The following is a 27,660-nucleotide window of genomic DNA, read 5'->3' as shown; positions in this document are numbered from 1 at the left end:
ATGGTCTTGCTTTGTAGCCGCGCTTCTTACCGCACGGCTAAGGAGGGCCCCAGTTACACAGTTATAAGACTTTACAGTTGTTGTTCCATTTACTTCAACTATATTCAACTTTCTGTATCAACATATACGTATTCCGTTTTTTACTTGACTTCTTCTTCATTGTCGGTAACAAAACACTGAAAAAGTTTCCAAGTGAAAACGAATTATAATTAAATTATACGTATCTGTTGATAAAAAGAAGTTGAATATTGTGGAAGTAAATTGAACAACAATTGTCAAGTCTTATACCAGACATCTTTACTCAGATAACCATAAGCATTCAAACTAGCCGTACGTGCAACGTGCAACAAGCTTTATAACGGCTCTATTATAGCCCCACAAAAGAGAAAAATTAATGTATAGTGCTTAGAGATAAAGAGTATATGTCTTTATTCGTCGTCAGATTTGTATCCATTGATTGATGGCAATATAGAACTACATTATCCACTCAATAAGTTCAAGTACTTATTTTCAAGGCATACATTTCGAAACCATTTTTATATTTTCATTGAAATTTTGCTAAATAAAACTTATACATTCATTCCTATTTACTTACATTGATCCCTGGTTGAGAACACTTAATTGCAACTCCTGGATATAAATAACTGAAATAAAATCAAACAAAACAGAATAAAATAAAATAAAGGTAAAGATTTCCAATTTAAAATTTTTCTGAGGTGGACTAAAGGTAAAAAACAATGTTCTGCCAGTATCTCTGAAACGCAATATATATAATAATATATAAAATATGCCAATCACCGAGCCTTCTATCAAAAGTTCAATTTTTGAATGATCCTATAGCCTTTCCGTATACTTAATGTACAAGAAAGGCAAAAACAGGCTCAGGGTTCATTGGAAATATTTCCGAGACAAAAAGACACCTATTTTCAAAAATGTTCGCTGCTGATATTTGGTAGTTCAATATTCTAACAACAAAGGGTAGTATTGTTCCGAGACTAGTTACCCTTACTCTTACAAATAGACCACAGAAATTGGAAAGTCTTAAGAAATATGGCTGCCTGCAAGACTAAAAAATTATGATATAAAACATAATACAATAGAATATAGTTTTGTGATGATGTTCGCATTAGTTTCAGCTTACACTTGACAATTCATCGCTTAGGAGACGTTCGATCTTGAACGGCTTGATAGGTCACGTGAATTCAATGTAAAACACAGAGTATGAATCACAGAAGACTGACAGAACAGAAGACGGGGATACTAAACGTCGTTCTTCGCGCAGTGTGGAATGAGCACTGATTGTTGGAATAAAACCTACCTACCGTAATTGAAAGGCACAGCTTGGCCGAGATCATCGAAAATTTATTATCAGATTTGCATACATACATTGGCAGGAATATTTCATGATAGATGTTTTGTAGGTTATTGCAAAGAATGATTGTACTGCTATTTTGCTTATCTAATCTAATGGTTGGGGGTCTCCAGTTAACCTTGCAAGTAAAGGCGTTGGATTGCCATTCCGGAGATGGCGAGTTCGATTCTCGTTTCGGTCTAGGATGTGTATTAGACTGGCCCAGGAAACAAAAAGTTGTCGAATTCTACGGGGCACCCCCCACGATTGTGTATTTGGGTGAGAAAATCAATCTCTCAAATAAGAAAATTATTTTGAGCTTTTTAGTGGAATCCCGGATAAAAAATTACAGTAACTTGAACGACATAACCCATTGAAATACAATAGATTGTGTGGTAAACAATATAAACTATTGTACGCTTATTGTAAAATGTTGACGGTTGTAAAAGATCTTTATTGTACTTACATTAACATAACAATATATTTAAATGTTACCAATACATTCTATTATATTTTTATTGTTCGCTTATGTTTGGTATTGCACATCCAAAAACTAAACAAATTATGAAAGTTTTCGGTTTGGATGATCTGGAAATTCGTCTAATGTAATTGAATTAATATAATTTTGGAATATTTCATGGATTTATTATATTGTTGAAATAACAATTGAAAACAATAAAATTATAATAGCTTTGATTATAAAATGAATAAAAATATTATACCGATTCTCAAGTAATATATTTTCATATTGCAAGTCAAGAAATGTTATGCAATAAAATTGGAGTTCAAAAAATTAAAGGGAACAAAAACTTTTGCTTATCATTTTACTCGGAGAATGGCTGGATTCATTTGAGCGTGTACAGTTTTGTTTATAATTAGTGAAGAGATGAAAATAATAAAACTGTATGGTGCAGAAAGTGTCTTTTTCATTACAGTTTTCGGTGCTGGGCAACGGTAGATCACTATGGCTTCTGTACCGTGGTAAGTATATAAAGTGTTAGAACGCGTTAGAGCATCATTACTGGGCCTGAGCACGAGTATTTTGATCACACTCGCCGTGCTGTCATTTTAGATTAGTCAAACTTTTTCGCATCGGTTACTATTTTCGGTTATCATTTTGGAGGCTGCATTCCATACCGGTAACGTTTGACATTTGATAGTTCATTAAATAGCAGCGGTGTTATCGCGCTGCCAAATTTGGTCACCTAGCACGTTTAGTAGCGACCGGTAAAGTGTCAAGTAATTATATTGGGCTGGCAAACGGCTTATACTCACCACCGGTAGTCGTAATCTTATACTACAAAAGTTCAATGTATATAATGGACGCAGTGGTTCATCCCGAACAAAAAAAAATAAAAAAAATAATCGTAATAATACCTAATGACATACCTGGTAACATGTATCCTTGTTCCTTTATAGAAATGAAGCTTATGATGAAATACTGATGCTTGGCCAATCTCACCAACGGGATATAATAAGAACTGATGCAGGTATTTTTTTCTTTTCTTCTCGACGTACTTTTTCTAATAAAACTAACATTCTTTTTTAATTTACATTTTTCACAGGTTTATAACATGTATTGTCTATCCGGAACAAAGTTAGTACGCTTTTTATATCGAAGTTCGATTTTTCTCCAGATACAGGCAACTTACCCAACTTCGAAAGTAGTGCGCTGGATTCGCCTGAAGATGCGCTAAACAACACATCAATTAGTTTGACAGATAAAACTTTGGAAGAAAGTTCGGTTCGGAAGTCCCGACAGCAAAGAGAGGTAAAATGAGTTAAAATGAAGTTTAAACTGCTTTAAACTTAAATTGAAAATAAAATAATTTGTAAAGCAAATAATTGTATTGTATTTTTATTGTAATGTTGGAGTATAATGTATCCTGTTGTATTTCTATTGTAAAACAATAGAAACAGTAATTGAAAACATTTAAATCACAATGTTTTCTATTATTTTGTCGCCCGAAATCATCCCATTGAAGAACCGTAAAATCAATTGTTTTGCTCAAAATTTTGTATGGAAAATTTTCGATTTTTTTATTGTAAAGATACATAACAACCCCCCTTTTTTATTGTAAAAGTCCCATTTACCATTCATTTTATCGTGGAAAACCATTATTTCTCATGTGATTTTATTGTCAAAACTCCATTATATTCAATGGTAAAAATTATGTCTTAAATGGTGTTGTAACAATAAAATTTATGATATTTTAATGATATTTTTTATCCGGGATGTTTTCACCTGTCATAAGACGAGTTTATACAATCCCATTGAATTCCACCACTTAATTGTATCTTGACAGATACGTATTTCGACCTCAACAGTAAGGCCGTCTTCAGTGTCTCGTACTTGACTCGACTTAGTCGACTAAGTCGAGTCAAGTACGAGACACTGAAGACGGCCTTACTTTTGAGGTCGAAATACGTATCTGTCAAGATACAATTAAGTGGTGGAATTCAATGGGATTGTATAAACTCGTCTAATGACAGGCAATCTCTCAAAATTTCAGCTCAATCGCTTGTTGCATAAGCTGGCGCAATTGATTTGAATTTTGTATGGGGATTTCAGCCAAAATGTATAGGAAAATACACCTCAGTCACTCATTTGATCTGGAAAATGGATCTGATTGCTCAAATGAGCTCAGAATTACAAAAACGGCAGTTGGTATGCTACAAAACAATTTCACAGAACATTGTATGATGATTAAATGAACTTTCATATAGTTTTCGACTGATACGATTCGATCAATAAATCCAAAAATACACAATTCAACTCCTAATAAATCAGCCGAAAGCTAAGTAAAATTTCATTTAATCATCATACAATGTTCTGTGGAATTGGTCTGTAGCATACCAACTGCCGTTTTTGCAATTCTGAGCTCAATTGAGCAATCAGACCCAATTTCCAGATTAAATGAGTGACTGAGGTGTATTTTCCTATACATTTTGGCTGAAATCCCCATACAAAATTCAAATCAATTGCGCCAGCTTATGTAATCCTAGGGGGTGCCCCGTGGAATTCGACAACATTTTTTTCTCCCCATACTAAGCTGGGCCAGTCTAATGTGTATCCATCCATAGTACTTGCAACCTGAGATACATATGCATGCAATTGGCGGGCATTGAGTTCAAAAAGTTTACTCCTAGTCTGCCACTGCCGGGGACTACGGCCGAAGTTGCCTCTCCAGCTTACATAAAAGTCGTCTCCATTCAGCTCGGTCCCTGGCTGCACGTTGCCAAAGAATGATTGAGGCCTGCGGAGGATCCGCAAATCGTCTTTCTACTGATCGATCCATCTTGCTCGCTACGCACCTCGTCCGTCCGATCGTTGTCGAGAACTATTTTTACCGGGTCACTGTCCGGCATTCAGGCTATATGCCCGGTCCAGCGTAGTCGTCCGATTTTCGCGGCTTGAACGATGGATGCAAGTTGGTGCCTTCGTGAATTTGAATTTCAGAACTTCTTCAGCAGTATAAGAAGCCTTTGCCCAGGAAGGCAAATATCAATAGATGCCTGGAATTAGCAAGAATGTATATTTCCATAACAATCTATGACTGTACAATTATTGTTTGGACAGGCAAGAGCGAGTTTCAGCTTGGAAACCCAAAGAGACGATAAAAAAACTCGTTTCCCAGACTTGAGTGACGACAGCAAGAATTTACTCGAACAACCGAAAGATTCCAGATGGATCTATCGTCAAAAATCAGTCTGCGCACCGCTATGTGAAAATTGACCACGCCACAGAATATTTTATTTTTTACCATGCCGATGGCTATGAAGTACTATTGAAGCAGTTGGGTTTAGAGGCTTTGTTTATTTCTTCAAAGGGGTCGTACACTAATTACGTAAGCACTTATGGGGGGAGGGGGCGTCGGCCATTTTTTTTACGTTCCGTATACTCTGAGGAAAATCTATGCTAACTGCGTTTGTCTTGGTTGACCCCACGTTCGTTTACGTGCAGTTTATACTCGATTAGTATAACCTCCGTATTCTCGCCGTGTAACGATTTAATCTTGAATATGAAAAATGATTTGTTTGTATGTTATTACAAGTTTTGGTCTATTTCTGAGTGTATAAAAATTGATTTGTATTGGAAAAATCTTACATGAGGGGGGGGGGGGGGTTGTTGAAAAACCCAAATTAGTGTACGGGCCCAAAGTTCAATTCAGTTTTAGCTCTATTGTAAATTGCTGGTCATTACCCTGAATGTATCCCGGCCAACCATTCGTCAAACTTCTTCGAAGTTATTTATCTAAAATTAAATAATTTTGCTGGTATTTCTTTACACTACATTATTCACAAAAATGATACAAATCTTAATGAATCGATATCATAGTTCATATAAAGTATGATATCAACGCAACGATATACTTTGACAAAGTATTTGAAAGATGAACATCGCTACATCTTTACCATCAAATTAATCACAATAACGATATGAATATTCATGAAACGTTATCAGATTTCTGATAAAGTACGATCTCAACTTTATGATATATTTTGACAACGAATTTTACTGTCGAACATCGCTGCACCTTCATTACGTTTTAGTCCATCGATTCATATCGTTGGATACCAAAATACCGATGGATATTTGGCGGTTTGTTTACATCTCAAAAATTATGATTTAGAAATTTTCTAAAAATGAACGGATGTTGAATGAAAGGACACTCGGATTTCAGTTCTAAAAGCCGTAATAAAGTTCCAATTTACGAACCAATTAACAGCAGTTGTCATTTTATGTACGTATTGAAGTAAGATGAATGTGAGAATGGTGTTAAGTGGGAAATAATCCCCCTATATGCAAGTAATATGCGAATGAAAATTTCAAGTCGTAGCATGTTGATGCAACTTAGCTGCTTACAATCATCATTTCATTGTGGGCTAGTGGTTAAGTTCTCTGGGCAAATTTATGACATCATCACTTCTTCAGGTTCGATTCCCGATTAAGCAAATAAATAAACAAAAAATGTCGAAGCAAACCTATGAAGAATCTAGTTTTCGTTTTTGTTGGAAATTTTGACAGGTCGGTAAAGTAGAACTGTAAAAATAAATAACTTTTTGTTGGTATCAATTGATATCGATATTTTGGAAAAGATCGATAAAAATTTTCCGTGTTTTAACTTTTGATTATTTAAAATTCTTCATGAAATGGCATCGATCGCTATCGACGGTTGATATGAAAACCTTTAACGATCTATATGAAGAATTTTAAAGAAAATTGAAGAAATGGTTGGTCGGGATACGACACACGTATCGCTTGAAGAGTTGCTTGTTATAGCGACGATAACAATTGCTGGCAATTGAAAAACTTCTTTTAGTAATAGCACAACGACGATTAGTAGGAGCACGGAGAGCTCTAGTGCGAACCCGTTTTAAGTTGCGTAGATTAGCGTTAGTCCATGGCGGCTTTTTTGGAGCCGAAGCGCCAATTCGGTACGGAGGCAGATACACAGTCGCGTAGAAAACTGTTGAAACGGTTAACAGCAGAATCAATTTCCAAGTCATTCAAAGCGTTCCAGTCCAATCGTGACAAACTACGTCGGAGTAGTTGGAAATCAGTCTTGCGGTAATTCAATCCATCGACATCCAAACAATCGTCAAATCCAACATGACGGCCATTTGCGATAGAAATTTCCAAAGCAGGATGATGGATATCAAGAGGAGCAATCGTATGCGTCAGGAAAATTTTCGTTCACAAATACCAAGTCGAGGAAGCGAGATTGGAAATTGGATATCAAATTAATCTGGCTTAATCCCAGAAAAGCAGTTCCATCGACGAGAAGGCAGCTGGCTGGGGTGGTCGTCGGATTTACGGGATCAGGAAACGCAAACCGGTGGCCAGAAGGTGACCAAACAAGACCGGGTTGATTGAAATCTCCCAGCAGAAGAAGTGAATCAATCAGGTCAGCCAAAGAGTATGCATATTCGATTGCTGCTAAGTGTTGTTGCATTAAGTTACAATCAAGCCGTCGGTCTGGAGGAATATACAGTGCGCCAATAAAACCGTTCCGGGTGGAAAGACTCACTTTGACCCAAACAGTTTCAATTGAGATAAATCGCCCAACGCCAATCTGGCAGGAAGCAAGCGCGTTAGACACGGCAATTAAAACGCCACCATTACGTGAGCGATTGCTGTTAGCAGAGCTTCGATCGACTCGGTATACGTTGAAGGAATCACCGAGCTGAATGAATTCTCTCGTCGAGCCAGGTTTCAGTAAGTACATAAGTTATTGACCACAATCTAGATTCAACCATAGATCTAAAGCCATCGAACATCTAAGTGAAGACGATTACCATAAGCCATAATTATCCTTCATCATCAGCGGATTGTATCCCAGCTTCCAGAAGCCCGGCACTTAGCAACAAGTTACACAGCCGAATCTGCTGATAGCGCAACATGTGGCAACGACGACGAAGACGACGCAGCACCGATGGAATTCAGGCCAACTGACACTTGCTAGGAGCTAGGTCAGCATTTTGTATGCTGTAGGGACTTTGATTCATTTTAATTTAGCAACAATAAATCATTCCGTTCCGATCGTTCGAGGTAGTTAGTTCTTTAGGGGCTGTCCACAAACCACGTAGACCGAAATTTCACATTTTCAAACCCCCCCGTCCCCCCTAGTAGACTTTCGTAGACTTTTCCGAAACCCCTCCCCCCCCCCCCTTTGAAGTCTACGTAGACTTTTCTAAATTTTACAAAATATCATATGCGATTTTAAAAACCACGTTTTAAGCAATTCAGCTATTCAAATCAATTTCAATATGTAAATATTACAATAAAATTAGAATTTCAAACATAACAAAATTAAACTGAACAAAAATCAATTTAAAACGTTATCAAATTTACTTTGTCCATAGCTCCCGAAACCAAATTTTTATTTTTATTTTTCTGCTGAACTCGATTCCTCTCTAATAAAGACAGTTAAAAAAAAACTTTAGCTTCACATCTGTAACGCTTCTGAACTATAATTCTCCACGCCGGTTCAAATTTGTAAAAAACCGAACAATTTTCAGAACTTCGAAAAATTCCTAGTTGAAATTCCGAGAGTGCTAAGTCAACATTCCAATAAGTTTTTCGTGGAAATATCGTAGATTACCCTGATTGATAACCTTCAAATTTTCCCGATAATACTCCAAAGAACTTTCCGTGAAAATTTCGATGCTTTTCTTATAAATTCCATGCAATATCTTGTTGAATAATCATCCATTGAAATACCAAAAATTTCCTTCTAAAATCCAAAAGTTTTCCCGTTTATTAGTAATTTTCAGTGAAAATTTAAATTTATTTCCCGTGGAATTTTAAAATGGTTTCCTACGATATTTTTGAATTTTTGATTCACATTTGGAGCAATTTCCACATTCTAAAGAATTTTCCGAATAATTTTGGATGGAAATTATGAAGAATTTTTAGTTGAAATTTTGATGAATTTTTCGTAAAAAAAACGAATTAATTTTTGTGAAAATTATAAAGGCTTTTTTACAAAAATTGCAAATATTTTATTTGTGGAAACTCATACAGTTTTTGATGGGAAATTCAAATAATTTCTCGTGGAAATTTTCAACAATTTCTATAGCAATTCCGAACATTTTCCATCAATAATTCCGAAGAATTTGCATAAGAACTACCGAATAAATGCCGTGAATTTTCTAAAAAAAATCCCATGGACATTCCGAAAAGTTTCATTTATATGTCTGAAGAATTCCTCGCAAAAATTCCGAAGAATTACCGAAACTTGAAAAGCTTGCCGGGGACTTCCTTGAAAATCTCCAGTGGAAATTCTGAAGGGTTTCTCGCAGAAATTTCGGAGAATTCCCCTTTCTTCTTCTTCTTCTTCTTTTTATTGACATTACATCCCCACACTGGGAGAGAGCCGCCTTGCAGCTTAGTGTTCATTAAGCACTTCCACAGTTATTAACTCCGAGGTTTCTAAGCCAGGTTACCATTTTTGCGTTCGTATATCATGAGACTAGCACGAAAACCTGTATACCCAGGGAAGTCGAGACCATTTCCAATCCTTAAAATTGCTTAGACCGGCACCGGGAATCGAACCCAGCCACACTCAGCATGGTCTTGCTTTGTAGCTGCGAATTCCCCTTACAAACTCTAAAGAATGTCTAATGAATGAATGGAAATTCAAATGACTTTTTCTTTGATATTTCAAAATGCTTCCTTTGTGAATTCCAACGAATTTTCCGTTGAAGTACGACATAACCCAAGTAACATTTTAAGTTTTATAATGCTCTTGCAGACCATCATTTACTCTTCAAAAGTGTTATAAAACCAATATAATACGAAAATGTTACTAGGGAATTTCCCGTGAAAATCCTTAAAAATCACTTGTCGTTTCCATAAAAGTTCCTGCCGAAAATCAAAAGATATTCTAGTAGAATCTGCAATAAAATCCGAGTGGAAATTTAAAAAAAATCTAAAGTTTGTGTAGAAAACTTAGGAGAATTTTCCTGCTCAAAATAGAAGAATTTCCAGATGAAATCCATGATAGTTTTAAGCCATAGTTCAGCCGAAAAAAAAAAACCCTAAAAATCAAAGAAGTGAACTTCCCACAAAGCTGCTGCATAAATTGTAATAAAAAATAATAAAAAGTCTACGAGGACTTTTGGTATACCCCACCGTCCCCCTTCGTAGACTAACGTAGACTTTTCGAAACCCCTCCCCCCTCTCAAGAGTCTACGTGGTTTATGGACAGCCCCTTAGTTGAAATTCCCTTGTCTTTTTTAAAAATCTCTTTTGAAAGTTAAAAGTAATAATTGGCGCAGTCGGTAGGATCCGCGAGTGTTCGATTAGTGAGTTCCGGTAGTGTACCAAGCGCGAGAGAATATCGTGTTTTTGTGGCTCATCTAGTGAAGATACTCCTTCGGATCGGGAACAACCCTCCCTGGCTCATCGATACGAGAAGACGGAATCCCCGACGGATCATCGGGCTACCCAGCGACGTAACATCGCTACTTAACCGTAAGTAATAAAATCAAACCATTCAAATCAAAAGGAAAATAACAAGTGTTTTTAAGTGAATAATTAATTATTATTAGTGTAATTCATAAGTGGTAGTTCAAAAAAAAAAAAATTTAAAAGTGCGTTGTTGTGTAGTGTGTACTGAAGTAATTTATGCTGACACGCGGAATGTCGCAAGAATTAAATGATAGAGTCGAGGAGCTCGAGCAGCTGTTAGAGCGGCAGAGACTCCAGATCGACAGATTAATAAACCGCCGAGCTGATGCTGATTTAGCACCTCAACCAGCTCCAGCGAGATTCGATATTACCCGCGTTCCAGATATTATTAAAGTAATACCTGGATACGATGGAGATACAAAAGGTTTACCCGCATGGATAAATTCTGTGGAACAAAAATTAAATTGCGCAAAATCACAAGTACCGGATAACGAAAAGGACCGAGCGGAAGCGGTCTACACATCAGTCATTCGTGATAAAATTTCGGGAAAAGCAAACGAGATTTTGCTCAACAATCAAACTTCGTGCAATTGGGCAGATATTAAAGCCCAGTTGATAGACAGATTTGGCGACAAGAGAGATCTCGCGTCAATTTTAAATAAAATTCCATATATAAAACAAGGAAATAGATCTGTAGATGCGTATTACGACGATTGTACAGAAATATTATCCGACGTTAATGCAAAAGTGATATTGGACAATGCATTGGCACCTTGTGCTAAAGTTGTAATGGCATCCTATGAAGCCATATTGACTACCGCATTTGTCGATGGGTTACATGAACCCATTTCTTCTCTAACACGTACCAGTAAACCTAATGCAACGTACACACCAGTCAAGCAGTATGACGAACATTGACTCCGCCCCCAAGAAAACGCTTAGGTTGCTGCTTTGTTTGAACGTGTGTGAAGTTGTTCGAACAACCATTTGACAGTTGGCGGCTCGGTTGGAAAAAATTAAAACGGTTTGATTTTGGTTTGAGTTGTCGGGGGTGGAGTCAAGGTTAGCCGAACATGTTTGAGCATTTGTAGTGAAGTTGCACAAACCCCCATATATTTTTTGACGGTTGGTGCTCAAGTTGGCGCTTCGGTCGTTCGTGTGTGATATTGTTGGTCGAATAAATTGATTGTTCGTGCCGCTGTTGGTAAAACTTGGTGGATGTTTGAATAAACGAGAGGTGGAGTCAATGTTGGTCAAACTGCTTGACCGTGTGTACGTTCCATAATAGTTTGCTTGCTGCGTATCAACATGCATTAGAACAAGATAATGCTGCTAAACGACAGAGAGAAAGAAATAAAACGTTTTTCAAGGTAACCCCCGAACCTCCCAAACTGTATAAACCAATCCCTAACCGCAACGGAACCTGGAATCAAAACTTTAGACCACCGTCGCAAACCCAAAATTTGATAAACCCTCGACCCCAAATCCAGTATAGGAACCCTTATCCATATACATACCCCTATCCAACACACCAACACCTTCCAACCTCAAAACCCAAATCGAAACCAAAATCCTCAAACAGCTGTAAGGCAAATTCCAGCCATTAAACAAGAAGCTACGTCAACATCCAACATCCGCAACCACCCTCATATCAATACACATGATGAGCAAGTAATTTCTTCAACAGACGAATGCACTTATATAGAGCAAGTACCCACAGACGAAGGTTATCAAGACCTCAGCCTAGAAGTTCAGCCAATCCCTGAAGATTTAAATTTTCAACTTCCTCAGCAGGAAGATACCGAAACATAGAACCCAATAATTTTTTACCCTTCATCGAAGTTAATACAGCTGCTGGACCATTGAAATTTCTTATTGACACAGGAGCAAATCGAAATTACGTAGATCCAAGTAAAATTGAACCGGCGAAAATTAAAAATTGTCATGCCTCTGCTGTCACCAATGTAAATGGAAAATTTGAAATTTCACAAACTACTAAGTTATCCGTATTCACAAACAAACCCCCACTTACATTCAGATTGTTCAAGTTCCATTCATTCTTTGATGGACTATTAGGCTACGAGTCCCTTCGTACTCTACAGGCAGAGATAATAACTTCTGAAAATATTCTAAGATTCCCGGACTACTCTGTTCAAATGTCCAGAAAATATCCAGATTCTTTCTCAATAACCTTAAACGCTTTGGAAGAAATCCCCACCATTTTGAATACTAAATTAGATAACGGAGACTTCTACATTGAATATCCACTTCCTTTGACTCAGGATGTGATGATCATACCTGGCATTTACACAGCAAAGGGTCATAAAGCTAATGTCGTATTGAAAAATTGCTGTAACTTTCCCGTGAATATCAATCCAAATCTGGAAATGCTTTCTGAAATAAATAATTTTGAGGAAATATCACAATCAAAGATAAACAGTTTTAATTCTAGTAATCAGTTAAACTTTGATAACCGCACGATTGATCCAAGGCTAAGGAACCAACTTCGATTGGATCATCTGAGTTTGGAGGAGAAAAACAAACTTTCAAAACTTATTTCAAAATACCCGTATATTTTCTACGTCGAAGGCGATAATCTAACTTTCACCAATGTCGTAAAACACAGAATAGCAACGAGTGATGATATCCCCACTCATGCTAAAAGTTATCGGTATCCATATTGCCATAAGCAAGAGGTAGAAAACCAGATAACGAAAATGTTATCCCAAGGTATCATTAGGCCTAGCACATCCCCATGGTGTTCACCCATCTGGATAGTCCCTAAGAAGGTCGATGCCTCCGGTAAACAGAAATGGCGTTTAGTAGTGGACTATCGTAAATTCAATGAAAAAACAATTGGCGATAAATATCCACTTCCTAACGTAACCGCGCTTCTCGATAAACACGGAAGATGCCAATATTTTTCCACACTGGACCTTGCCTCTGGGTTCCACCAGATAGAGGTTCACCCGAATGATGTCCCTAAAACAGCCTTCTCAGTTGACCACGGGCTATATGAATATCTCCGTATGCCTTTCGGTTTAAAAAACGCCCCCGCTACCTTTCAACGCGTTATGAACAACGTGTTGAGAGCGCTTATTGGCAAATGCTGTTTAGTGTACATGGACGATATAATCGTCTTTTCAACCTCTTTACAGGAGCATATAGAAAATCCGGAAAAGATCTTCAAAGCTCTAGAGAAAGTTAATCTAAAGGTTTAACTCGACAAGAGTGAATTTTTATGTAAAGAAGTTTCCTTTCTCGGACACATTGTTACCGATCAAGGAGTAAAACCCAACCCCAATAAAATAGAGGCAATTAAAAAATGGCCATTACCTAAAACTCAAAAGGAATTGAAAGGATTCCTAGGAATTTTAGGGTACTATAGAAGGTTCATCCGTGATTTCGCCAAAATCACAAAACCTTTGACGGCTCAATTGCGTAAGGACCAACATATAGAACATACTCCCTTGTTCAAAAAAACATTCGAATTTTGTAAGACACTTCTAACGCAAAGTGACATCCTACAATACCCTGATCTCGAAAAACCTTTTATCCTGACCACAGACGCTAGCAACTTTGCTATCGGCGCGGTCCTTTCCCAAGGAGTAATTGGCAAGGACAGACCAGTGGCAAATGCATCGAGGACTTTGACAAAAGCGAAGAGAATTACTCCGCTATTGAAAAGGAACTTATTGCATTAGTATGGGCTACAAGATACTTTCGTCTATACCTCTTTGGACAAAAATTTATGCTTTATACTGACCACCAACCTCTTACGTATGCACTTAATCTTAAAACACCAAATACTAGACTAGTGAAATGGAGGTTACAGTTAGCCGCATACGATTTTGACATAAAATATCGGCCTGGAAAACAGAATGTCGTAGCTGACGCTCTCTCCAGAATTCCCGCCGAAATAAACTTAAACGAAGAGGACTCTGATTCCAGTTCAGTTCATTCTGCAGATACAGACTCCTCGGAATTCATTAAATGCACCGAAAAACCATTGAATGCGTTCCATAATCAAATTATTTTGAGAATTGGAAACGAAGATTCAGAAACTTATGAAGAAGTCTTTCCTAAAGTACATCGACGGACTATTACTAAAATTAATTTCGGAATGGCAACGTTAATTCGAATATTCAGAGATTGTATGAATCCTGGTAAGGTTAACTGCATTCTTTGTCCAGAAAACATTATACAATCACTACAAGTAGCATATAAAAATTACTTTAGCCGATGCAAAACGTTCAAAGTTCTAATTACTCAAAAGTTGTTAACCGATTTAAGAACAACCGAAGAGCAAAAATACGATTATAGCAGATACGCATGAAACCGCACATCGCGGAATTCTCGAAAATAAAACCGCCATCTCCAGACGGCTCTATTTCCCAAATCTCAAACAAAAGGTGAGAAAGTACATTATTCTTTGTAAGATTTGTAATAAACAAAAATATGAACGACACCCCTATAAAATTCAGCTATCCGAAACCCCAATTCCAAAACAACCTCTAGATATTATACATGTAGACATTTATATAGTTCAACCAAATCTGTTTCTAACTGTAGTGGATAAATTATCAAGATTCGGCACCATGCTTCCAATCAAATCCCGATGTATTGCAGATGTTAGAAAAGCGTTACTAAAATATTTCTCAACGTACGGTACACCGAAATTGATTGTGTCAGATAACGAACCTGCACTTAAATCAATTGAGGTGAGAGGACTGTTATTTGATCTTAATGTACAACAGTATTTCACACCTTCAAATTGCAGCCAAGTTAACGGAATCGTAGAGCGTTTCCACTCTACAATTAGCGAAATTTTTAGAACCAATAGCCATAAATATGGAAAATTATCCAACAAGGAAAAATTCTTCATCGCTTGCTCATTATACAACAACACTATTCATTCTTCTACGAAACTCAAGCCCCGCGAAGTATTTTACGGAATAAAAGACGGAGTTGAAAGACCTCTGAACATTGACGCTATTGTAGAATACAGAGATAAAATTTACGATGAAACTGTTTTGGCAATTACGAAAACTCAGAAAAACCAACTTAGCTACCACAATGCAGATAAAGAACCACCCCCGATTTTAGAACCCGGCTCAAGAGTCCTTGAAAAGTTACCAGGCGTAAAATCAAAACAAGGAGACAATATAAATCAGCAATAGTTGCAACTGATCGGAAACAAACATACGTAGATTCGAAACGACGGAAATTACACAAATCTAAATTACGCCGCATTAGAAAGTGAGCAACCGGTCTCTCTTCTGATAATTTCACATAGAGTAAATAAAAAGAAACTTCAAGCAAATACTAATTCTTTTCCATTTTTAGGCAAGGACTATGCTTTGGATACTCTTAAAAGGAACACAAGGAATGACTCGTTGGAACCACAACGTCATAACAATCATCATCCTCACCATCATCCTGAACGGAAACCCCATATCCTCTCAAATCATCCGAATCACTAACCTGGCCCTCAATCCCGGACTTCTTACCCTTCAGGACGGTTATAGTTTTCTGAAAAAGGGTGATCATCAACTTTTCCATGTTATTAACCTAAAACGGTACGAACCCATCTTCAGAAACCTAGAAACCAATATAGCTGGTGTGAACTCTCTTGAAAACCACACAGAAATAACTGATCTTCTAAACTCAAAGTTAAGCAATACTCTAGAACTGTTCAATGAACTCCAACCTAAGTCCCGTAACAAACGAGGATTGTTCAACTTTATAGGATCAGGAATCAAAGTTATTACTGGAAATTTGGACGACAATGATCTCATAAAGATCTCAAAAATTATCGATGAATTATTTTCTAAATCAAGCAATTTAATTACAGAGAATAATGAGCAAAGACGTATAAACTCTCAATTTCAAGATAGAATCAATAGGATTATTAGGAAGTTAGAAATTCAACAAAATCAAATTACTAAAAATTTAATTGCAGTTAGGAATAAAAAATTAGCAACAGATTTCACTATAATTAAAGAAGTGTTCAAAATCAACGTAAATCTAGACTTTTTAAAATCACATCTTGAAGATATTTTCGAAGCCATAAAACTTTCTAAACTTCAGATTCTCTCGAAAAACATATTGTCATCACTAGAATTGGAATTCGCTTCAAAAAGGTTAGAAGAAAAAGGTTTAATTATAAATAGCTCAGAAGAAATTTACGACTTTCTGGAAATATCTGCTTATCATAATCAAACAAAGATTACTTTTGCTATTTCAGTGCCGTTGCTAGAGAACCAATTGTATGAAAACTTCATTATCGAACCATTACCAGTAGGGAACAAAATTATTCAAATCAGTCACAGCCAAGCCATGAGAAGCAACACGTCCACCTACATCGTAGCAAAACGCTGTAAACAAGTGCAAAAGCGGAAGTTATGCAACCAAGATGATTTGATCGATATTACCCAGGATGAATGCATCCCCAACCTACTACAAGGACAATCGGCGAATTGTTCGTTCACCGAATACACCATTCCTTCAGAAACTAAACTTGTAACAGGAAATTTGGTTGTGTTAAAACAAGTCAAATCGATGGAAGTAAACTCTTCTTGTGGTATATCTAGCCGAAATTTAACAGGATCATACCTCGTAGAATTTCATAATTGCTCAGTTTATCTAAATGGATCTAAATTCGAGAATATCTAAATGGTTGAAGTAGAATCTCCTATGATACTACCCCTTGACGGCCTTTCCATAACAGAAAGTAGCTTCGAGCCAGTTCTACGTCTCGAAGAAGTCAACATTAAAATAGGAAACTTTTGGAGGATTTTACCGCAACTCACCAGTTGAAGACATACTCATCATTCACAATGTCTATCATAAGCCTCATATTCGCAATTAGCATCATAGCTTTCACAGCCTGGCGAAAGTTTTCCCGTAAACTTCGTTCATACATCCAAGGATCAAGGAAACCGGCCAAGTCAAATCATTCGACGAATCGAGACGATTCTCTTCAAAAGGAGGGAGTAGTTATTGACCACAATCTAGATTCAACCATAGATCTAAAGCCATCGAACATCTAAGTGAAGACGATTACCATAAGCCATAATTATCCTTCATCATCAGCGGATTGTATCCCAACTTCCAGAAGCCCGGCACTTAGCAACAAGTTACACAGCCGAATCTGCTGATAGCGCAACATGTGGCAACGACGACGAAGACGACGCAGCACCGATGGAATTCAGGCCAACTGACACTTGCTAGGAGCTAGGTCAGCATTTTGTATGCTGTAGGGACTTTGATTCATTTTAATTTAGCAACAATAAATCATTCCGTTCCGATCGTTCGAGGTACTTAGTTCTTTAGTTGAAATTCCCTTGTCTTTTTTAAAAATCTCTTTTGAAAGTTAAAAGCAATAATTCATATACATCGTATTCACCGGCGAGTACAGCGAGGTAAACATCATCAAGTTTGGTCAAAAGCCCTCGGTTGTAGTATACCATTCGAACCATTCGAAATCTACAAAATTTCAGCTAAAACAAAAATTGCGCCGTTTACTCGCATTGCCGACAACACGTCTGGTTTGCCGTTAAAAATAAAATCTATGCACTAATTTTCTGGTTTTGAGTTAGCTCAATTCCATATAACCAGCAGTTATTTGACTTTGAAAAAATGAAATCAGAATTGCGTACATAATGTAAAATCAATTCTATAAGTAAAAAATCCGCGAAAAAAATTAAAATTATGTTTCGTCTGTAAAATTTTGAATTAAATGGGCCTTGATTTCGTTTCGTTTCGTTTCGAATCAACAAAGACATTTTGAGTTTCGTTTCGTTTCGTTTCGTTAATAAACGTTTTATTGACGTAATTTTAATTTGACCTTTTTCTTGTGTTTACAAAAGATTGAGTCTCGCGCGCGTAAGGCAGATATGAATGATTTTTAAATTTATGTACAGACTTGCGCTTTTTCAGCTATTTCAATGATTCTGCGGATTAGTAATAGGCTCTCTAGTAGAGTTTTATTTCCGCGGTTGATACCGAAACTTTTGATATCGACGGAGTGGTAACACAAGTTTTGATTTTGTTGACAATTATTGATGCTTTCGAGTGGCTAACGTTTCTTGTAATAACATGAAACGCGAGTCTTGGTTTTCGAAATAAATATTGTTTTGACGTGGCGCTTAACCCCTTCATAATAGGTCGTTTTACCCTACTGATACTTATGAAAATCTGTAGATGAAATAAACAGTTTTTTTACATTTCATATTTCTGCTGGATAGTAATGGAAAGTAATGACATTTATATCTGTAATAGTAATCAGATCGTTTTTGTTTTGTTTTGCAAACCTGATTAAATTGTAAAATTAAATTCAATTAACTATCTTAAAGATAAATCAAACCTGTGTAGGGGTATGTGGCGGGACCATCATCATCATCAAAAAGAGTCTTATCGCATACCCTTACTATGAATACACATCCTAGACCGAACCGAGAATCAAACTCGCCATCTCCGGAATGGCAATCCAATGTCTTTACTTGCAGGTTTAACTGGAGACCCCTAACCATTAGATTAGATAAGCAAATCAGCAGTTGCATCAATCTTTTCAATCACCCACAAAGCAACTGTCATGAAATATTCCTGTCAATGTATGCAAATCTGATAATAAATTTCCGATGATCTCGGCCAAGATGTGCCTTTCAATTACGGTAGGCATTGAATTGGTTTTACAGATTTTATTTCCAACAATCAGTGCTCGTTCCACACTGCGCGAAGAACGACGTTTAATATCCCCGTATTCTATTCTGTCAGTCTTCTGTGTTTCATACTCTGTGTTGTACATTGAATTCACGTGATCGATCAAGCCGTGCAAGATCGAACGACTCCTAAGTGATGGATAATCAACTGTAAGCTGAAACTAAGGAGAATATTATCACAAAACTATATTTTATTGTATTATGTTTTATATCATAATTTTTTAGTCTTGCAAGCAGCCATATTTCTCAAGACTTTCCAATTTTAATTTCTGTGGTCTACCTTCATGCTTGCCTACCTTTTGAGACCATATTGTTAGAATATTTAACTACCAAATATCAGCAGTGAACATTTTTGAAAATTGATGTCTTTTTGTCTCAGAAATGATTCCAGTGAACCCTGTAAAAATATGTCCTTACCGTCTGGTTGCTATTCAACCTAGCCAAACTATTTTTGCCTTTCTCGTACACTAAGTGGAGAGGCTATAGGACCACTCAAAAATTGAGCTTTTGATAGAAGGCTCGGCGATTGGCATATTTTATATACCAATCGACTCAGCTTGACGAATTCAGCTAATGACTGTATGTGCTTATTTATCGGCCCGATCGACCATTGCGTTTCAGAGTTACTGGCAAAACATTGTTTTGCCTTTCTCGTACAACTAAGTTGTACCGAAAGGCTATCATTTCACTCCAAAATCGAACTTTTGATAGAAGTCCCGGAGACCCATAGTGTTATATACCATTCGACTCAGCTCGATTAGCTGAACAAATGTCTGTCTGTCCGTGTGTGCGTGTGTGTGTGTGTGTATGTGTGTGCGTGTGTGTGTGCACAAAATGCCATAAAAAACATTAGCCAAATTTTCACATAGAAACTCTTAACCGATTTTCTTGCAACAAGTTGCATCCGACAGAGACTAAAACGCTGTTGATCACTATTGAATTTCATAATAATTGCAAATTGCAAAAAATAGATAATATTAAAATAGTGATAAGACATAGTCACATAGAACAATAATGTGTTATGAAAAATGCCTTTCATCTATGAATATTTTATCCGTGGCTTCCCATTAAGAGTTTCATCGTACTATAAAGATGCTCGTGTTGCACGCATTTAGGCGTAAGTATGCTCTTCGTTCAGTTTCATAGTACTATGAAATTGTCCGAAAGTCAAAATTCGAACATAGGAAATTCGAGAAACTTTTGGCAGCGCCATCTGTCGTCTACTAGTGTAAATTTTCTATCATAACATTAGACGGTGTAACTGTTTTGCCTTTCTTGTACATCATCGAGGTGTAAGCGTAAAGGCTACATTTATTACCTTTTGCGCGAGAAAGGCGCCATCACCGCTAGGTGGATTAATCTGGGTTTTTTACCTTAAGTCCCCCTTGGAAAAAATTGGAATTGAAAATCTTTACCTTTATTTTATTTTATTCTGTTTTGTTTGATTTTTATTTCAGTTATTTATACCCAGGAAATACAATTCAGTGTTCTCAGCCAGGGATCAATGTAAGTAAATAGGTATGAATGTACAAGTTTAATTTAGCAAAGTTTCAAAGAATACAAAAATGGTTTCGAAATGTATGCCTTGAAAAAAAAGTACTTGAACTTGTCATGTGGATAATGTAGTTCTATATTGCCTTCAATCAATGGATACAAATCTGACGACGAATAAAGACATATACCCTTTAACTCTAAGCACTATACATTGATTTTTCTCTTTTGTGGGACTATAATAGAGCCGTTATAAAGCTTGTTGCACGTTGCATGTACGGCTAGTTTGAATGCTTACAGTTATCTGAGTAAAGATGTCTGGTATAAGACTTTACAATTGTTGTTCCATTTACTTCCACAATATTGAACTTTTTGTGTTTTGTTATCGACAATGGAGAAGAAGTCAAATATAAAACGAAATACGTATCTGTTGATACAGAAAGTTGAATATAGTGGAAGTAACTGGAACAACAACTGTAACGTTTCGTCTAAGACACTCAAAAATAATACATCATGTCTGGTATGATGATCATGTCATGCCTCTGGTAGCGTACACACGCTCAAACACGTTGGACCAACATTAACTCAGCGCCCCAGAGAATGCTTCGGTTGCTACTTTTGTTTGACCGTGTGTGGAGTCGTTCTAACAACCGTTCGACAGTTGACAGCTTGATTGAAAAAAAAAATCATATAGGTTCGGAGTCAAGGTTGGCCAAATATGTTTGAGCATTTGTAGTGAAGTTGCACACATATATTTTTTGATGATTGGTATTAAAGTTGGCGCTCCGGTTCTTTGTATTGTCTATCCGGAAAAAAATAAGACCGATTTTTATACCGAGGTTGGATTTTTCTCCAGATACAGGCAACTTTCCCAACTTCGGAAATAGTGCGCTAGATTCGCCTAAAGATGCGCTAAACAACGCATCAATTAGTTTGACAGATAAAACTTCGGAAGAAAGCTCGGTTCGGAAGTCCCGACTTCCGAATTCTAAGTTGGTGCCACGCCGACAATATGTGAAATAGTCGTTCGAAGAAATAGAGTGTTCGTACCGCTGTTGGTGGTACACGGTGGATGCTTCACTAAATAGGGGAGAACGGTCCAATATGCACCCCTTAAGGTTTTCACGATGTTTTCGCCAGTATAAACAAGGATACCGAAGCATTTCAACGTGCAGAAGCAAAATATACAGAACTAGTTACATCGCACAATGGCCTTCTATTCAAAACAACGCGGTTTTCGTAACTTTATAACGTATTTAAAATATTCTTTAAAAATTGGCCTATGGCAAAACGCCAGAATGGTGAGTCAAAAAGACTCAATTGCATGTGAAATGATAGTGAACGCATGGTTGTTTGTAAAATCTAAATTTAGATAAAATGAGTGGATTTTGTTCAATCTTTTCATGGCAGCTCGATAATGAATAACTAATATTAAATTAAAATGGTAATATTTGTTCAGAATTGTTCTAAAGAAGATTATATAGGCGGTATTATGAGAAAGGTTATTTTGTCCCATGGGTACATTTTGGAACTGTTTTACCCTAAGGGGTGGAGTCAGTGTAAGTCAAACTGCTTGGCCGTGTGTACGCTGCATTACACGTTTTAAAATAAGAGAAAGATTTGGCCTTAAATGCTTTCCATTCTGGACGCATGATTTAACTTCAAGATTCGAATTAATCAATATGTTAGATGACGATAGAATGGATAGCAATGTATTGCCGTCTCTTTTTCCCAAGAAAATTTTACTCAATTTTTGTTAAAAGTGGGACAACTACGACGGCAATGCCATTTTACTCAGTCGGTAGACAAAAGTCTGAGAGTGCAGCTCTCACTTCAACACGTAAGAGAATCCCCTCTTCCTTTGAGTTTGGAGTTTGATTTTCTCGCGACCATGAAATTACTTGAGTACCGGATTCGACTATTATCATTCATTCAACTCTTATCGATATTTTATTTCCAGTATCAATATCAGACTCCAGCTCCCCAATATGTGATGCAACAACAAACCAGTACCCCTAATGGAGGCTACCAGTTCCAGTCCTGCAGCTCTGGCCAGGTGACTCAAATAAAGTACAGAAATAACGTCAGTGTTAGTCAAATTGCTTGACCGTGTGTACGCTGAGTGAGGTCACTCTCTCTCTCGAGAGAGAGAGTAATTGTATTGTCGAGGCGATACACCCGATTCTTTTTTTACACGGTTGGGTTTTAGTCAATTATGACCTTTAGCGTCAATGCAACTATGAGTTCATCCCACCAAAAAAATCACAAAAAAACAAAAAAAAATAGGTGTTAACAAAGAAACTAATAAATACCAACCGTATAAAAAAATATTGGGTGTATTGTCGACATAACGTGTGTTGACGAACGAAGAAGTGGCGAGAGCTGAGATTTGAAACAGAAGTTGTGTGTAGCAGTTCAGCTTACGTGGTTAAAAATAAATAGAAAATCAAAATGTAGGCCTCCGACACGCTGCATTATACCTAAAAAAATACAAAATTTTTCTTAAATGCTTTCCATTTTTGACGCATGATTGAACCATTGAATTTCGACATTCGAATTAACCAACAAGTTAGTTGACGATAGAATGAGTGCTGTCCAATGAGAGCTTGAAGTAGCTCGAAGTTTCTCCCTGTCCTGCTCATGCCGATTTGTTGACAAAAAAGAACGGGCAGGACGGGAACAACTTCGAGCTACTTCGAGCTGCTCATTGGACAGCACTATGGATAATAATGTATTGCCGTCTCTTCTCCCCAAGAAAATGTTACTCAATTTTCGTTAAAAGTGGGACAACTACGACGGCAATGCCATTTTACTCCGTCGGTAGACAAAAGTCAGAGAGCGCAGCCCTCACTTCAACACGCAAGAAAATCCCCTTATCCTTCGAGTTTGAAGTTTGATTTTCTCGCGACCATGAAATTACTTGAGTACCGGATTCGACTCTTATCATTCATTCAACTCTTATCGATATTTTATTTGCAGTATCAATATCAGACTTCAGCTCCCCAATATGTGATGCAACAACAAACCAGCACTCTTAATGGAAACAATTCGGTTTCATCCTATGGAAATACGAGCAACTTCCCAAATACAGTTGTTCACTATAGATATACATAAAAGAAAGACTACCGATTCAAGTCCTGCAGCTGTGGTCAGGTGACTCAAGTCAAGAACAGAAGCGCAAAGCAGCTGGATATGAGACACTGTACTCACAAGTAAGTCACTTTTCAACGTCATAGATACTACAAGACTTAGATGATTACTCATTTCGTTATTTACCATCATTTTCAGGCGTTATTCGTGATTACATCCATCCCAAAAACTCGCGCACAGTACGAGAAGCTGAACACACAAAAGAGGATAACAACAACAAAGCCATAGCCATATCTGTATGAAATATGTAGTTTATTTGACCCCTTTAATTAATAAAATATTCTACACTACTCTGAAAAACCCTCGATTGGCGATAGAACGTCTGAATTATATCATTGTACCATTCGAAGTCAAGTAGAACAATTGGAACCCAATTTTAAATATTCTAACTGCCCAAGAGGATATCTGCGATAATGTCGTGCGCATATGAACTTAGTTAACTTTATTTCACCTTTTCGGCTATATAGGGCTATCGCAGGGCCAGTATAAAGTTAGATAGCTTGGTACGTCGCAGGTTAGTCGCAGGTACAGCTTATTTAAATGCTGGAATGTCCACACTTTCAGATGCTGTGCAAATTGTTGCGATTATATTATAGCGCACACTAGGCCAAACTTTTTCAGTCTAAGGATGTTGGTTTCACGGATCACTTGATCGACCTCGTCGGAAACCAAACTATTCCTCGTGCAAGAGCAAGTGTTTTATTCATCAACAATTTGGCGCCACAATATCACATCTCTCCACCCTCGATTGCGACGCACGCTCGCCAAATCTTGTACTTGGTTCGCTCACTTAACTTGCTGCACTCCCCACCATTTTTAGCCTCCGAAACGAACACCATCTTTATAGGGTAGCTGTCTAGTATTCTTGCAACAGTTTATAAGTTAGGGGTTTGCCAAGGCTAGGACTAAGCATGCAGACTTACCTTAATCTCATCCCAGGGGTTGCTTGCCTACAGATTCTACTGATATGGCGGCCTCTAGCCGCCGGATGGAAGACGCCGGGTTCACCCTGGCCAATACCGATGCAATGGTTCAGCTTTTTAGGGAGGGATTTGCGCACACTGCACTCGCGGAAGGTCGGGGAATCTCGATTTGGGAAACGTTTTAGTAAGTTCGGCTTTGGCCACACTTGCCGACACTGTCACAGCGGCGGTTTCGATGCACTTGGCTATCGCTAATCACGAATTCCACAGTTAGTGACTCAATTCTATGGCACTGTCACTTCGAGACGATTAACTACCGCACTTGGGGTTCGGACGGTCTCTCTAGGTTATCGACCAATCACTCCGGTCAACGTAGTGAAGTTTCCAACAGGCTTTCACTTGTTCACACGCGGAACACTTCAACTCTGGGCTTCACGGTTACCGACAATCGACGCGGTACGTCTATCTTCAACGAGCACCAAGCACCAAGAGAACTTCTCTGCAGTCCCGTAGTGTAATGCGGAAGCTCGGTACTAAACTTTTTCATTCTCCCTTTTTTTACATCTTTTCTTCACAACTCAGGTTTAGTACCTCGGGAGGCTGGGTTACCAACGTTTTTTTCCCGACGGCGTGTGTGAGGCAAGATTATGTAAGAAAAATTCTAGGTCCTATATCTTTACGCTTTAATTTTCTAATATTTATGGAACATTGAAAATGTAACATTTCCCCAGGGCTCAATAAAAAAATGTACGCAATATTTTTTTTGTATAAATATAACCAACAAACAAAGTAAACAAAAATAACGATAATTTTGGGAAATAAATAACAAGAAAAACTAAACAACTCCAGTGAGTCCACAAACTCAATTCTACCACCTTGGTAATACCAATAACAATCGGAGGGGATCATCCTTTAAATGGACACATATTTACTTTCTATCGGGTTCATGCTACTTACATTTTTTTTATTCCTTTCTTTATTTGGTAGGCACTCTGTGTTACTTAACCGCTACTGTGCCGAGATCTACTGTGGTATTCTGCTGCCAGAATCCACACAGAATCTATTTTTAGATTTTTCCATTATTCATTGTTGTTGTCGTTGCTGGTCCGTTTCACCGTGAGTCCATTGTGTCCATTTGTCCGTGTCGTGAATCCAATGATCGTTGCGCATTGTTCGGTTGCCATTTATCCGGGTACGTTGGAGGAATGCCTCCGAGAAGAACAATTTGTCAGTCGTCATCAGGCAGTCGCAACGGTATGGGCGCTCCCCAATACGCCACCGTGTAGGCTGCGCATCCGGCGGCTGCCGAGGGTTTCGTGGAGGGGCTGGGAATCGAACTCATGACCATTCGCTTGTGAGGCGAACGTGTAGCCAACTACGCTACGGGACCCCCCCTTGCTACTTACATTATGGAGTGCAATATCTACATCACACAAGTCACTACGCTTTAATCAATAGAATTCCCTAGTTTATATATCTTCCCTAGAAAAAGACACACCTGAATTCTAATGAGATCGAATGACTATTCTTCGGCCGGCCATTAAACTTTGATCATGAATGATCGTGATGTCATTGTATAATACTCGCGAGATTTTATGAATGAGAGGCACTATCGGGTTCATAATTTATGATCGTTTCTCCTATGCTATTCCTATTCACCCTACTCCTTCCGAGAGGGACAATGGACGACACATGGTAGAAACTACTTATCCACAACATGCAATTAACTTCTCTCAGCGCTCTTGAGAGAGGAAATTCACCAGTGGATTGGTGAGTTAGTGAGTTTTAAGATTCTCTACTATTACTTGCCGGCTGGCAAAGGGTTATTAGTCTGAGGGTCGCTTATTGGCTTGCGCTCGCTATAACTCACGTACGCAAGGGTTCTCAATTCACAGGAACAACCGAGATTGAAATTACCTACCCACTGGCTTCACACGTGACGAATGAACTATATTGCACCGCTGTCTTACACCGAAAGAAACTTTAAATTCAACTTCTGATTTGGGAACTCAAAGCGGAAACTATTGGTTCCTTTTGAACCTACTAAAAAGCGAATAACTCGAAAAGTCGTGGAAATGCTAAATAAACCAGGGCAATGCTCTTTGAAATTAGCTGCTCGAGGCTTTTCTACTTAAATTACAATTTATTGAGGACATGACGTCAATCAGGCTGGTAACTGTTGGATCGCGATCCGATTCGGCGGCAGGCCTGGCTATGACGGGTGAGCTTGATGCCTCGTAATCCCGACGATGGGAATAAAGAAGACGGTTTCCGGCGGGTTGGCAGCTGGTAACGGAAAATATGGCGGTATTGCTGCAACGGACGAATGCGGAAACGGTGGCTTTGACTTCGGAGTGGCTGGAAAGATGGCGTCGGATTCGATTTCCGACCAATGGCGACTGTATGACGCCGATGACTAACACTCGGGAACTCCAATGGCGACTATCCGAGTCCCGGCCTGGATGCGCTCTTGCTTCCACTCCCCCGAATCTTCCGCTGTTGTCCACTTCGCCAGAAACTGCCAATAAAGAAACAGAAAAAGGTCCGCTTCGTGGACCTGCCCACCAAATTAGTCCCCTGTGACGTCCTAATTACACTTTCAGCCTCATAGAGTTATTACTAGTGGAAATTACCTTTTTCTTCACTTCTTTTCTAATTCACCGATGGTGGTGATTGGAATTTTCTGCCTTCACGTGGTCTGGCTTTAATTGGTTTTTAACTTGCCTGAACAATAGATTTTAATTTGGTTTTATGTCGCATGGTTTGGTTTTAACAATAGGCTTAGTTATTAACATGTATTTACACTAACTCTACTAACCAATTAACACTTCTTTTAACGCCTAACACTGCATGCTTTTCAACGGGAGCGGGCCATTTGGCATAAAGTCATTTGGCATAACGCCATTTGGCATAAGGTCATTTGGCATAAAGCCCATTTGGCATAACGGTCATTTGGCATAACGGACATTTGGCATAATTGTAACCAACGTCAAAAGTGAGGGTCTTTTGGCATAACGGATATTTCTCATAATTTTTCTTTGCGTTCGCTAAATGGTGACTATTAAGTGGTGCGGGAAACACCCCGGAATAGTAAATATAACACCC

General features: G+C 38.0%; 2 protein-coding genes and 1 long non-coding RNA gene across 3 annotated transcripts in view; 2 read left to right on the top strand and 1 right to left on the bottom strand.

The window, feature by feature from the left end:
* The window catches only part of LOC134218078 (uncharacterized), a 74,689-nt gene extending 73,441 nt beyond the window's left edge, over positions 1-1,248 (bottom strand). The window contains exons 1-2 of the mRNA XM_062696943.1: positions 1,142-1,248; positions 596-644 (exon numbers count right to left, since the gene is read on the bottom strand). Of these exons, the coding sequence (XP_062552927.1) occupies positions 596-644; positions 1,142-1,155 (63 nt within the window). The 5' untranslated portion in view covers positions 1,156-1,248. The remainder of the gene's footprint in view (positions 1-595; positions 645-1,141) is intronic.
* The window catches only part of LOC134218077 (uncharacterized), a 241,164-nt gene extending 217,253 nt beyond the window's left edge, over positions 1-23,911 (top strand). Inside the window, exons 12-14 of the mRNA XM_062696942.1 lie at positions 22,443-22,538; positions 23,462-23,694; positions 23,771-23,911. Of these exons, the coding sequence (XP_062552926.1) occupies positions 22,443-22,538; positions 23,462-23,596 (231 nt within the window). The 3' untranslated portion in view covers positions 23,597-23,694; positions 23,771-23,911. The remainder of the gene's footprint in view (positions 1-22,442; positions 22,539-23,461; positions 23,695-23,770) is intronic.
* LOC134214100 (uncharacterized) lies at positions 2,215-3,184 on the top strand. The gene is made up of 3 exons (XR_009979654.1): positions 2,215-2,332; positions 2,771-2,841; positions 2,917-3,184. It is a non-coding gene; the product is annotated as an uncharacterized LOC134214100 (long non-coding RNA).
* Positions 23,912-27,660: the final 3,749 nt, after the last annotated feature.

The sequence above is a fragment of the Armigeres subalbatus genome, chromosome 2, assembly GCF_024139115.2.
Source record: "Armigeres subalbatus isolate Guangzhou_Male chromosome 2, GZ_Asu_2, whole genome shotgun sequence".
NCBI classification, from domain to species: domain Eukaryota; kingdom Metazoa; phylum Arthropoda; class Insecta; order Diptera; family Culicidae; genus Armigeres; species Armigeres subalbatus.
The sequence above is the reverse complement of the archived record's forward strand: the minus strand, read 5'-3'. Positions and strand labels throughout refer to the sequence as shown.